Source organism: Neomonachus schauinslandi, chromosome 15, assembly GCF_002201575.2.
Source record: "Neomonachus schauinslandi chromosome 15, ASM220157v2, whole genome shotgun sequence".
Classification (NCBI taxonomy): domain Eukaryota; kingdom Metazoa; phylum Chordata; class Mammalia; order Carnivora; family Phocidae; genus Neomonachus; species Neomonachus schauinslandi.
Window position 1 is genome coordinate 48,881,723 of NC_058417.1, and position 13,712 is coordinate 48,895,434.

General features: G+C 37.5%; 1 protein-coding gene across 1 annotated transcript in view; it reads right to left on the reverse strand.

The window, feature by feature from the left end:
• ABCA6 (ATP binding cassette subfamily A member 6) overlaps positions 1-13,712 on the reverse strand; it is a 70,811-nt gene that overhangs the window by 29,855 nt on the left and 27,244 nt on the right. The window contains exons 18-25 of the mRNA XM_021678446.2: positions 11,224-11,340; positions 10,035-10,215; positions 9,485-9,651; positions 7,161-7,294; positions 5,403-5,540; positions 1,758-1,865; positions 779-952; positions 254-367 (exon numbers count right to left, since the gene is read on the reverse strand). Coding sequence (XP_021534121.1) covers positions 254-367; positions 779-952; positions 1,758-1,865; positions 5,403-5,540; positions 7,161-7,294; positions 9,485-9,651; positions 10,035-10,215; positions 11,224-11,340 — 1,133 coding nt within the window. The remainder of the gene's footprint in view (positions 1-253; positions 368-778; positions 953-1,757; positions 1,866-5,402; positions 5,541-7,160; positions 7,295-9,484; positions 9,652-10,034; positions 10,216-11,223; positions 11,341-13,712) is intronic.

Consider the following 13,712-nt stretch of genomic DNA (forward strand, 5'->3'; position numbering starts at 1 on the left):
GGCACCTGCGTGGCTTAGTCGTTAAGCGTCTGCCTTCATTTCAATATTCCATAAATATGTAGCTTTTCAGTGGTATAAAAATGCAATAGACAAGGACACTGAAATAGATATACATGTAAAAGAAAAAGGGAAAATAATTAGAAATTATAAATGTGTATTATACTGTAACATCTCTCAAGGCAAAGGTGATTATATTTAATGTTACACTGAAAGTTACTCATCTCTCTCTTTATATGTTTGTATATGTACTTACAATATAGAAGCAAAATGACCAAAGGCCACTATTTTTTTTCCACTTGCGAAAAATAAATGATATCACATATGTCAAGAAGACAAGTGAAGTTGCATAACCAAGCCCAAATACAACCTGAAAATAATACAAATAATCAAAGTCAAACACTGAAGTATTAACGGAAGGAAAAATTAAATTACAAATATTTTTAAATATCTTATTTCAGGGGTGCCTGGCTGGCTCACTCAGTTAAGCGTCTGACTTCAGCTCAGGTTATGATCTCAGGGTCCTGGCATCAGGCTCCCTGCTCAGCGGGGAGTCTGCTTTGCCCTCTCTCTCTGCCCCTCCCCCCGCTCGTGCTCTCTCTCTCTCTCTCTCAAATAAACAAATATCTTTAAAAAAAAATCTTATTGCACATGCACTTTGAACTTTTTTTGTTTTAGTTTATGACAAAATATGAAAATGTCTTGCTTATAGGAAATATCAAATGTTATAATTTATCATGAATTACTTTATAAGATACTGTCTGTATAATGTGTTACTTACCAAACCAAACACAATTCGACTTGTGATATAAATCTCCGTTATGTTGGCTATGTAAAAAATTAAATACATTGAAAGGAGAAGAAAAATGAAGACGCTAATATCCACCAGTGCCTGCCCACACCAGTAGGCAGAAGGGTAGAGGCCTGAAATCCATAGCTGGGACTTAGCTCTCTTCTGATGAGAAAACACAGGAATATACATAGATTCAATTGAAATCCAAATCCAAAACAAACACATTGGGAGAGATTTTAAGATAAATATAATCAAATCATTTTAAATCTTCTAATAATTTAATTATGTATATATTATTTGGAATCTGAGGTCTAAAGAGCCAATTCCATAACGATGGCCATTGTGAAAATGAGTAGTTTTATTTTATACGTTTGATTCCCCACATCACTTTAACTCACGCATAATGAATAGAAAAGCAGACCTCATAATAATCAAGGCATAAACTTCCTTCAAAAGAGATATTATTCTGTGACCTGAAGGACAATAAATTATCCATTATCCAAATATGTTATGGGGGTTACTGGCTCAGAAGAGTGAAGGATGACTTATCTAAATCTGATTTAACTGTTTTGCCTTGGATAACAGACACGATCAAGTACAAATATAACCAAAAATTTTATTTGCCACAGTAGAAAGGGGATTTAAGTCTGGTCCTCAATTTAAATATCAATGATTTCTTCCTTTTCACTGGGAAATAATGTCGTCAAAAGTTGTATAATAGTCCCCTTTACAAGTTTAGATTAATTTGAATCGCTGTAAAATTACTGCATGTTTCCCGCAATTTTGAAGTAAAAAATATTTTGTGTTTTTAGAAGTTTCTGACTTGATAGAAATAATGCTTAACTACACTATCTAAATTAGACATATGCTTCTATGTCTTTCTCACAGGAAAACATTTTGAACACATAGCATTTAAATCACAATTACTGGAGTCCTTGAAGTTCTCTTTTTTTCCCCTTTCTCTTACTTTGTAATCGCTGATACTGCTCATGGAGATGTAAGGTGAAATGCTGCACACAACCCAAAACAAGAACATGGAACCTTCCGGCAGTCCAGTCCAGAAGGACATATAATTCTGCAAATATAAAAGGTACTTTAAACTTGTGAATATTTTAAAAAATGAAACAAATACTAATGTGGTGTTATCACATTGACTGATTTGAGCATGTCGAGCCACCCCTGCAGCCCAGGAATAAATCCCATTGTGGTGGTGTGTGATTGTGGTGAATAATCCTTTTAATGTACTGTTCAATCCTATTAGCTAGTATGTTGGTGAGAATTTTTGCATCCATGTTCATCAGGGATATTGGTCTGTAATTCTCCTTTTGGGTGGGGTCTTTGTCTGGTTTGGGGATCAAGATAATGCTGGCCTCATAGAAAGAATTTGGATGTTTTCCTTCCATTTCCAGTTTTTGAAACAGTTTCAGAAGAATAGGTATTAATTCTTCTTATAACAGACACATGAAAAAATGCTCAACATCACTTGGCATCAGGGAAATACAAATTAAAACCACAACGAGATACCACCTCACACCAGTCAGCATGGCTAAAATTAACAACTAAGGAAACAACAGATGTTGGTGAGGATGTGGAGAAAGGGGAACCCTCCTACACTGTTGGTGGGAATGCAAACTGGTGCAGCCACTCTGGAAAACAGTAGGTTCCTCAAAAAGTTAAAAATAGAGCTGCCCTACGACCCAGCAATTGCACTACTAGGTATTTATCCAAAGGATACAAACACAGTAATTAAAAGAGGTACACGCACCCCAGGGTTTATAGCAGCAATGTCCACAATAGCCAAACTATGGAAAGAGCCCAGATGTCCATCAACAGATGAATGGATAAAGAAGACGTGGTATATATGGTAAACAATGGAATATTATACAGCCATCAGAAAGAATGAAATCTTGCCACTGGCCACAATGTGGGTGAAACTAGGGGGTATTATGCTAAGCGAAATAAGTCAGTCAGAGAAAAACAAATACCATATGATTTCACTCATGTGTGGAATTTAAGAAACGAAACAGATGAAGATAGGGAAAGGGAAGGAAAAATAAATAAGAGGAAAACAGAGAGGGAGGCAAATCATAAGAGACTCTTAACTAAAGGAAACAAACTGAGGGTTGCTGGAGGGGAGGTAGATGGGGGAGGAGGGGTAATGAGGTGATGGATATTAAGGAGAGCACTTGATGTAATGAGCACTGGGTGTTATATGCCACTGATGAATCACTAAATTCTACCTCTAAAACTAATAAAAAAATTAAAATTGAAATTAAAAAATTAAACAAATACTAATTATCATTAAAATACACTTTTTGAAGTACTGAAAAATAAAAATAAAAGTGTACGCCTTAATTCAGCAACATCTATGCATGAATGTGGGAAAGGAAATGATTTCTGATCATTTAACATATGGCTTCAACTCCTAGAAAAAAAAAAAGAAGTAAAATATAACTTATGACCCACTTCAGGGTATATATTGAAAAGAACTGAAAGCAGAGTCTCAAAAAGATATCTTCCCACACATGTTCATAGAAGCACTACTCATAATAGCCAAGAGGTGGAAGCAATCCAAACGTCCACCAACAGATAAAGGGGTAAACAAAGCATGGTATATACATACAGTGGAATATTACTCAGCCTCTGAAGGAAGGAAATCCTGTTACATGTTGCAACATGGATGAATTTCAAGGACATTTTTCTAAGGGAAATAAGCCAGTCACAAAAAAACAAATACTATATGACTGTCCTTATATGAGGTATCAAAAGTAGTTAAATTAACAGAAACAGAAAGTAGGATGATGATCGCCAGGAGCTGGGGGAAAAGGGACAATGAGGTTTTAGTTCTGCAAGATGAAAAAATTTAAGAGATCTGTTTCACAATAATGTGAATATGCTTGACACTATTGAACTGTACACTTAAAAATGGTCAAGATGGTGAATTTTATGTCATGTGTTTTTACCACAGTGCAAAAAATAATAATTTGGGACTTATGATCCTGGAGAAACAGATCACTCAGGCCTGAGCAGCATGTCTTTCTCAGCTAATCTTGTTATAGATATGTAAAGCCATCAGCAGCTGGTTGGATGTGTTTGGAAGCAAAAGAGCTAAAAAGAAAACTTGATGCCACCAAGCTTGTGGGGAAGGAGACAACTTTGAATCACAATCCCCAAATCTGTGTCTGCCTGAGGCTGGGCCCATGCTTAGGTACAGGACTGCCTCTTGAATATAATCACAGTCCAGCAGTGCAGTAGCCTGTCTCAAAATAATTCTACAGTTCTCAAGCTTTACTTAAGGCTTTAGAGGCTACAAGGATCAATTTGAATGTTTCACCAGGTACAAAAATCCATTACTGTCTTCATAAAAATGGCTGAGAGAAGAAAGGTGTGCACGACTCGGGATGCCTAAGAGAGTAACTGGGACCAAACTTTATTTGATCCTGAATAAACAAGTAATGACATGAGGAAACTGAAGGACCAAGAGGGGATAACATCTATGTCTTTCCACTGCCAGTTGGTTCTACTTTCTGGAGAGTTCCCTTCAGACTCCCCTACCCTTGCACTGTCCCAGTTCTCACGGTCAGTGGGGGCTTCAACTCGATGGTGCATGTGTCCATTGCTGACCACTCAAGTATAATCTGTCCATCTGCTCTTGCTCGTCCCCCCAGCACCACAAATGCAGCAAAGCCAAAACTGAATTCAACCCTTTTGTCACAAAATGGGCTTCCCTTTTTGATGGCTCCATTTCTAATCCTATGTACTGCTCTTCCGGTCTCCTGGTTTAAAACAGTTGAGTCAGCTTTAAGAGATCCCTCTTGAGTATCAGGGTCTAACCAGAAAACCATTACTACCTTCAGGACTTCAAATAGAAAATACTCATGCAAGGGCTACATGTGTGGGAAGATCAGAGAAGCCAACGAGGATGAAGCAAGAAGACACTGTCACTTCTGGGCAGGGGGGCAGGGGAGGCACAAAGGGGGGAAGCAATGTGACTGCAGCCCAGGCTGCAGGATCCTCCTGCTCTCCTGGCTCCCACTACTGCTTCCTGCCATCTAAATCCAGGCTGTAGCCAGCTGACAAAAACCCTGAAGATGCAGCCCATGTGCGTCAGATACCCATACAATGCATACAACTAGGGGTGGGTGAAGAAATTAACCAGAAGACATACAGCCCGAGAACTGGCAAATTCTCCTTCATATCAGTCTACTACCCATTTAGTCAATGAATGGTCCACCAACAAATTAGATTAGACTTACAAGATTCTAAATGTGTTTTACAAGTGTTCTTGATTTCCAATTCAGTGTATACACACACACACACACACACCTGCACTCACACTCTCTCCAATACACTTCTGCAATCAAGTCTGTATCTTTGCAGAAGATTCTCTAGAAGACTATGACATAATATTGAAAAGTATTCCCCCCATGAGCATTCTTTGATTAAACTAAGGGGAAAAAATCATATTTTGTTAGATATAATGTTTAAAATGTTAGGACAAAAACATTTTTAGGATTAACAATCAATGATGAATATTTAAAAGCTATGGAGGGAAAACACAGATTGCTTGCCAAATTCTTAATTGTTTAGAACGAGTAAATCCAATACTTACAAAAGGATATGGGCTTCTCTCAATTCGAATATTTTGTGTACAATTAAACATTCGAAGTAGCCCATTGCTAATAATATTCACAAGAATAGGAAAACAGTGCAGTCTCAAGGTATTGCACGCAACTGAAAATCTGTAATCCTTTGAATAAAACAAAAGCAAAATGATGTTAATTCTGTCATTAAAGAACAAAGAAAAAATTTTTATATTAAAATTCCAATAGTGCCACACTCTGTGTGATCATCCTCAAGTTAACTGACCTTTCTGAGCTTCAGGTTCCTCATCTGTGAAAGGGGATAATAAATTGGTTGTATAGCCACTATATGATTTTTTCTTAGTATTACTAATTTTGGACCATTTTGTCCTCATTTGGCTGATGAGGAAATTTCAAATAACTGAATATAAAAGTAGCCCCGATAAGGAGACACAGTCAGTTTATAGTGAGCAAGCAAAGGAGCTCTGACTTCCTGGATAGGAGATAAGCACAGGGTGCATAAAATATTCATGGTTACACTGCCAATGAGCCATTTTTATGTTTTCTAAGACAACGTTTATATTCTTTATGTTTATGAAAATGTTTATGCATTTATCAAGAGGCTCAGTAGGGTTTAAATATTCTATTGGTTCAGGTAATAAATATGTTAGATAAGTAACAAAGCAATTGCCAAGCAATGCAGTTTCCTACAGCTGGCACAAAGAGATTACTTTTGTTTTTCAATTGAAGTATAGTTGACAGACAATGCTACATTAGTTTCACATGTGCACCCGATTAAGACTGCATTTTTTACCATGTACTTAGTTTAGATGGAACTGGATTCAATGACATATCTTACAAAGCTTTTGTTTTGGTTTTTATTTCCTTGTAGCCAGAAATAATGAGGTAGTTCATTTCATGTGGGCTCCCAGCTTTTCACTGGCTTTTAAGTAAGACTCAGAATTTTACTTTCAGTTAGGATGTATTTTCAATGGTCTTGTACCTGGAACAATCTCTATCCCTTGGACTCTTTTACCGAAATTGAAACAAGCTAACAGTAGACTGAGAACACTTTTCTCTCAGAGATTTCATGTGACTTTTATAGTATTTAATGTATATTCTCAATACAGTTGCCCCTGGAACAACATGGTTTTGAACTACACTGTTAACTTATACATGAATTTTTTTCTGATAAATATGGTACAGTGGTGTAAATGTATTTTCTCTTCCTAATGATTTTAATAACATTGTCTTTTCTCTAGCTTATCTTACTGCAAGAACACAGTATACAATCCATATAACACACAGAGTATGTGTTAATTGACTGTTTAAGTTATTGGTAAGGCTTTCAGTCAACAGTAAGCTCTTAGCAGGTAAGTTTTTAGAGTTAAAAGTTATATGCATATTTTCAACTGTGCAGGGGTTCGGCGGTCCTAACACCTGTGTTGCTCAAGGGTCAACTGTATATGAAAACTTTTGAGTAGTTAGCCACTGAAGAAAATTCTTTAAATTCATGGTTGGTAATTATAAGGTCTAATATTTTATTGAATCTGAATAACGCAATTACACTTAGCTACTCTCAAATGTAAAAATCATCTAATTCCAAAGTTAAGATTGAAAATGTTTTACAAAAGCTTATTTAAACTTCACAGTTTATTCAATAATGACCCCAAATGTTTTTAAATCAAGTTACTATATACTAGCTGGGTTGACTGCCATTTAAAAGAGTTAAATATGTAGCACTTTATTACTTTTTTTCATGAAAGCAAAACCAAGATGCAAAATACCTTTTGTTTACCAGAAACTATGATAGCTCCGTTGTACGACAGGTCATCAGTGCCGTTTCTGTTTGCAAAGTCATCTACTTCCAAAAGTATATTTTGATGCTTCACTGACTGTATAAAATCTTCAATATTTGATTCTAGTATGAAATCAGTAACAGAAGGCCATAGAAAGCAAGAATATATATGTCAAAATTTTAAAATAAACCACATACACAATTTAAAGTCAATACTTATAGAATATTATGTGAAGTCATGTGTCTTTGGGCATCACAATAATAAAACTGGCTCACTTTACCATCTTTTATTTATGAAATCCTATGCTATGTTGAGTTAGCTTTATAATTCTGTTTAGTGCAAGTTAACATGTATGTGACCATTAAAACAAGATAATTCTAGGGGCGCCTGGGTGGCTTAGTCAGTTAAGCATCTGCCTTTGGCTCAGGTCATGATCCCAGGGTCCTGGGATGGAGCTCCATGTCCGCTTTCTGCTCAGTGGGGAGCCTGCTTCTCCTTTTCCCTCTGCCTGCAGCTCCCCCTGCTTGTGCTCTCTTTCTCTCTCTCTCTGACAAATAAATAAGTAGAATCTTTAAAAATAAATAAATGAATCTTTAAGAGAAAAATATACATATATTTTATATACATATCTATTCCCTAAATATATGTATACATTTAGTAAGAAATGAAAAGAGTGCCACTATCAAAGTTTTTGATAGGCCCCTAAAGGAGAAAGCAGATGAGATTTTTTGACAGAGAAATAAGAGCTAAGAAAACCCACAGCCTAGAGCACACAAGAGCAAACAACTACAAAGGTAAAACTAATGTCCAGGATATGGAAACTCAGAGTGGACAAATTCAAGGGGACAAAGTGGGCTCCGAAGCCACAGCCATGCTCATTAACTGGTTAACCACGCCTGGAACAAAGTGACCCCAGTTCTCTCCCTGTGGTCCACACGGAGCGGGCAGCAGCTGCAGTCGTCCCCAGCATACAAGTCCTCAGATTTACTTTTTAAGAGATACTATTTGGGGAAAACAGCAGGGCGAGATCTAAAGTAACTCCAGACAATTAAAAGGACAGGATAGAATGGGAAAAGAAAAAAAGGGGACTCTCATTTTTTGCTCATTTGGACTTTGAAAGGGAGTTCATACTGGGGACACATAGAAGGCGTTCTGGGATCATAAAACAGGACCAAGCCCCAGATGAATCAGCATTCCCACCAGGTGGGTAAGGAACGTATACATAGAAAATAAGCTTTCCATGCATCCACACTCCATCTCCACAAGTCACCTAAGGTAGGAAAACTTAAAGGTTACCCACATTCCCTTAGGCAAACAGGGATTCCCTGATTTAATGAACATCTTACTAAGAATCATCATACTTTGAGAAAAGAGGAACAAGATGGCAGAGAAGCCCCAAACTTAAATCACAAAATACCTCACAACTGAGTACAGAGAAGAAAAATAAATAAGTTAATCCAAGCATATTGTTCTTAGAGTAACTGGAGAGGAAAATATATACATGAGACAATAATAGACCGAAAAATAAAAATGAATAGGCTGACAATGACGGGCTGAAAATTTCTGGATCTTAGAAATAAAATATATAATTCACAAAAATTTCCATTTTAAGGTAGCAGAGTGAATAAAACTTACTTTCTAAAACCCAAATTGAAAAGAATGAAAAACAGAAGTTAAAAGACCACCTTTGTTTAAAGAGGAAAATCTATAACCCTGAGTCACAACTGTAGATGAATATAAGAATGGGCTGGGGTACTCGTCAAGAGAGGTCTCCTGTGCTGAATACATACATATATTTTACATCTTAGGCAGAAACAAAAGCTTCTTCAAAGTTAAATAAGCAGTTAGACAAAACCAATTACCCATAATTTAGGATAACAAGAGTATGGGTATTAAATTGTCTGAAGGAATCTTCCTAGATCCCATTGGAGGGGCATAGGGTATAAAAGTGCATTCTTTACATGTCAATCAGTTTGTATAATATTTATGGAACAGCTTAGGCTGCTGTAACAAGGAGATCTCAAATAGAGTGGTTCAGTCAATATAGTTTATTTCTCTCTCACATAATGGCTTAGGGTGGTCAGGTAGATAGGCAGTTCTGCTTTAACCAGGTTATATAGTGACTCACCCATGCTCCTTCTGTCTTATCCCACCATCTCCATTGTCTCCAAAATCAGAGCAAATATGCACTGTACCTCAGCTATTTTCTATAAATGAAGTCTAAATACACATTTTCTTCTCTTATGATTTGTTTTTTCCTCTCTACATAAAAATAACTTATTTCTGGACTAAAATTTTGTTCTTCTCTTCACCTGTGTTATTGATGATCAATAGGCTGGTACGAAGGTCTTCGGGAGGTTGTCCAAGAGAGAGGAAATACAGTTCAGGTGTAAATTCCCAATCACTCTTTTGAATTAACAGAGCATAAAGTATCTTTTCCACAATCAAAGGGAACATTGCAATCCCAAACACCAAGAGTCTACCAATAAAGAAAAATAACCACATGAACCTGGAGCAATTTTATTTATTGACAGATATTTCACAAATTTTTGTTGGGTACCAACTCTATGCCAGGCATGATTATAGGTGCTGAAATTTGGAAAGCAGGCCACGGCACCCCACGCAGTACTAAAAAGCATTGTTATATAAACACCAGGCTATCAAACCATGAAAACTAAACAGACCTGTGTGTAAGGCTAATCAAGTGCTACCATCCAGGCATTCCTACTGTCAGTAAAAATGAAATGTATCTATCCATTTTCTGGCAGGAACATTGGGTACTATGTTCTAGTTTTAAATTCTCTTCTGGTTTAACCCTCTCTTGAAACTCACTAACAAAACCCACAGTTCTCTGATACTCACAGGATCAAAAGCTCTTTCTTCCCACGTTTTAACTTTAAGAAACGGAGCCATGCCATTGCACTGATCTGCATTTTCCAGAGGACCATGTCGCTCACAGCCTTCGGCATTTCAGGGAAAGGAGAGCAAGATGGCTCTTTTTCATGTAGGCTCTCTCCGTCTCTTATCTCTGCTTGTTCAAAATCTACACACACACACACACACACATTATTAACGCCATCCTTGGACATCACAGTTTTCTCTTTTTCGTAACATTAAAAGTTGTTTTACAATGGTTACAAGGCAAGTAATACAAGAAACAAATTATATTTATCATGTCCACATTCAATAAACTCAGTGATAAAATATAACTAAATTCATACCAAAGAAGAATTCAGTAAAGGGTGACCTCATTATGCCTAGCCTTTGAAAAGGCATAGAAGGTCCCGTATGTAACAATATTCTGAGGGATTTCAAGAAATATTTTCCATAGAAATAGCCAATCATTGATGCCTAAATGTCAGCTATTAAGCTGTCAAGAATTTCAAAATGTGGGCGAACAATTACCGGCTCTGAAGCCACAAGACCCATATCTGATTCTCAAATACATGACTTATAAGTGGCATGACTTAGGACCGATCACCTAACTACTCTTAGGTCTAGTTTTCTCCTCTGTAGAATGCTGCCAATGCCTATTGTTGGAAAGGTTATTGTAGAAAGGTAATGCACAATATCCACACACCGATCAAAATTTCTGGATAGAGGCTCTGTAAATGATTGTCCTTCTCATTATTATTACCCATTAAAATACACAGGAGATGATCCTAGCATTTTCTCCATTAAGACTTAGTGAAATTTTCTACATGAACAAGCTAAGAGCAATTTGTATAAGAAATATCTGCTCAGACTTCATGACCTTGGTTGAGAGCCTTTCACATCCTCAGAATATCCAAGAAGCAATGAGCATCTGGGGATAGGAGAAAACTGCTGAAATAGGAAGAAAATAGTTTGCAGAGAAATTTGTTATATTCCAAGAAGGGATCTGTGTTCAGTCCTAGTAATGACATTAGAAAACAATACAACCCTTCCCAAACATCAGTCAAATTTGGAATTATTAGCATTCTTTAGTGTAAATCATGCATAAAGCATTATAAAATACTAAATACATGATTATTGGGAAATTGATTTTCTGTTACTTATACAATGAATTTACCTTGTTCAATAGTTGATTTTCCTTCCAGTTTCATGAAGACGTCATTCAGAGTTGACATGGAAATGTCGTAACTCGTCACACCCTGGCCAGAACACTTATCAAGATCACTGAAAAGGTCTAAGGCAACAGACCGGAATAGATACATTTTAAATTCCACATTGATAACAAAACCCAGTAAATTAACACTTATTTAAAAGATGATCCAGAATATTGTTCAGAAAAATATTATGTCTTTGGAATATCACAGTAAGCAAAAAGAAAATTTTATTAGACTGTCCTTCCTCTCTGAAATGAGTATGTCAGAACTCTCCCCTCTACCCTCAAATCATCTGTACTCTATCTTATATTCTCAGCTCATGAACTTCCAGAACACTTCTTTGAGGAAATATGAGCAATCAGAAAGAACATCATTGGGGCGCCTGGGTGGCTCAGTCATTAAGCGTCTGCCTTCAGCTCAGGTCATGGTCCCGGGGTCCTGGGATAGATCCCCGCATCCGGCTCCCTGCTCTGTGGGAAGCCTGCTTCTCCCTCTCCCACTCCCCCTGCTTGTGTTCCCTCTCTCGCTGTGTCTCTCTCTGTCAAATAAATAAAATCTTAAAAAAAAAAAAGAAAGAACATCGTCTTCTCACCCCCACACAAATGAACATTTATTTCTACCCATATTCTGGGTCTTGGTTCTGTACAGGTGGAAGACTTAGAGCTGCTCCCACCAAAGGCTACCTCTTTGATTTGTGTTCTGAATTCTATCCCATTCAGGCATCTCGAGGACTTCCTAAAGTAATCTCCTGCCCTTCTCTGGCTTGTATCATCAATTTCTCCTACATGTACTGGGCCATCCCAAACAGCAGGCAAAATGCTGTAAGTTAACCCATTAAACAAAAACAAGTAACAACAACAACAAAAACCCAATCTCCTCCTACAACTGGCCCACTGCTACACACATGCACCCAGGGCTCAAAGATTTGTCTACTTTACCACCTTTAATTTGTCACATCCTATTCAACTGAACCCCCACAAATCCAAATGCTATCCCTATCCCTCCACAGAAACTGTTCTTACAAGGTCATCAATGATTCCACATTTTAAATTCAATGGACAAGAGCTTTTTTAAAATTCTTTTAACTCTCTCTCTCTCTTTCAGGGACATTGAAAACTGTTGACTACTTTGTCCCTCTACAAACATTGTCTCCCTTGAGTTAATAAAAACATATATGTTCTTTTGTTTTTCCTTCAAGTTCATGGGGGGCTCTTGATTTCCACCATTCTCTGACTCTTCCTCTACTTTCTCCTGAGGGCTCAGTCCTGGATCACCTTCTCTTTCCCTACACTCAAATCCAATCCCTTTGCATTAAATCCATCCCTACGCAAATGATTCCCAAGTTCAATTCTCACTTTGAGTGTTCTCTGATTTCCAATATCCTATAACCAACTGTATACTTAGCCGCTTGACATCTCCACTTTGAAGTCTAAAAGCATCTCAAAGCAAATATTTCTAAAACAGAACATTAATTCCTTCTTCTCCATCCTACCCAACTGTCTCTCTCATCATTTTATAACAAATGACACCATCTTCCACCAGGTGATTCAAGCCAAAATTCTAGAAGTCCCTCTGGATTTTTCACTTCTCCTCATGCTCCACAGATTGGACAACAGTCAGGTTCTTTGGCTTTATCTCAAGATATGTCTCAAATCCAGCCATTTTCATCCACCTTTCACTTGGCACCATGGTAGCATAATGATCATCATCTTTCACCCGTAAGTCTGAAATGGTCACATGGCTGGTCTCCCAGCGTCTACTCTTCTTCTGTACCCAGAGTGCTCTTTTATAGCCAGAGAATGAAAATATAAGTCACATCACATCAATCCCCCATTTAATGACTTTCAGTGGTTTCTCAGTGCATTTAAGATAAAATTCAAACACCACATGACAGCTTCTAAAGCCCTGTATGGGTGGACCTCTATCTATCCCTACAACCTTACCCACCCCCACATGCCAATCTCCTCCCACACTCACTGCACTCCAGACATCTCTTTCCCCCCTCTGCTTGGAATGCTTTTGATTGTTTTCTTCTTTTGTACTTCTGGCACTCTATATAAACCCCAACCTGACATTAGTTTTCTTTCTAAACCCTATCACCTTGTTTATTATTGCAATTGTAATATACCTTGGCTTATTGTGTGTGTCCACTTCTCCCCACCCAATGGAATGCACCCTCCATGAGGGTAGGGACTCAGATGTCTTATTTAACTCTGTATCACTAGTGTCTCAAGCAGTGCCTTTTACATAATAGGTTCCCAATAAACATTTATTATTATCTTCCATATTTCCTACAGGACATAAGAATGCCATTGGACTTGCAGAGGCTTATGGTCAGCATAAAGAGGCTGCCATGGACCAAAACATCAACACCAGGGACTCTGGTGTGACATGTTCTCATAGTACTATGAGCATATAACTCACTATTCTCCTTCCCTAACCAAAAAAAGAA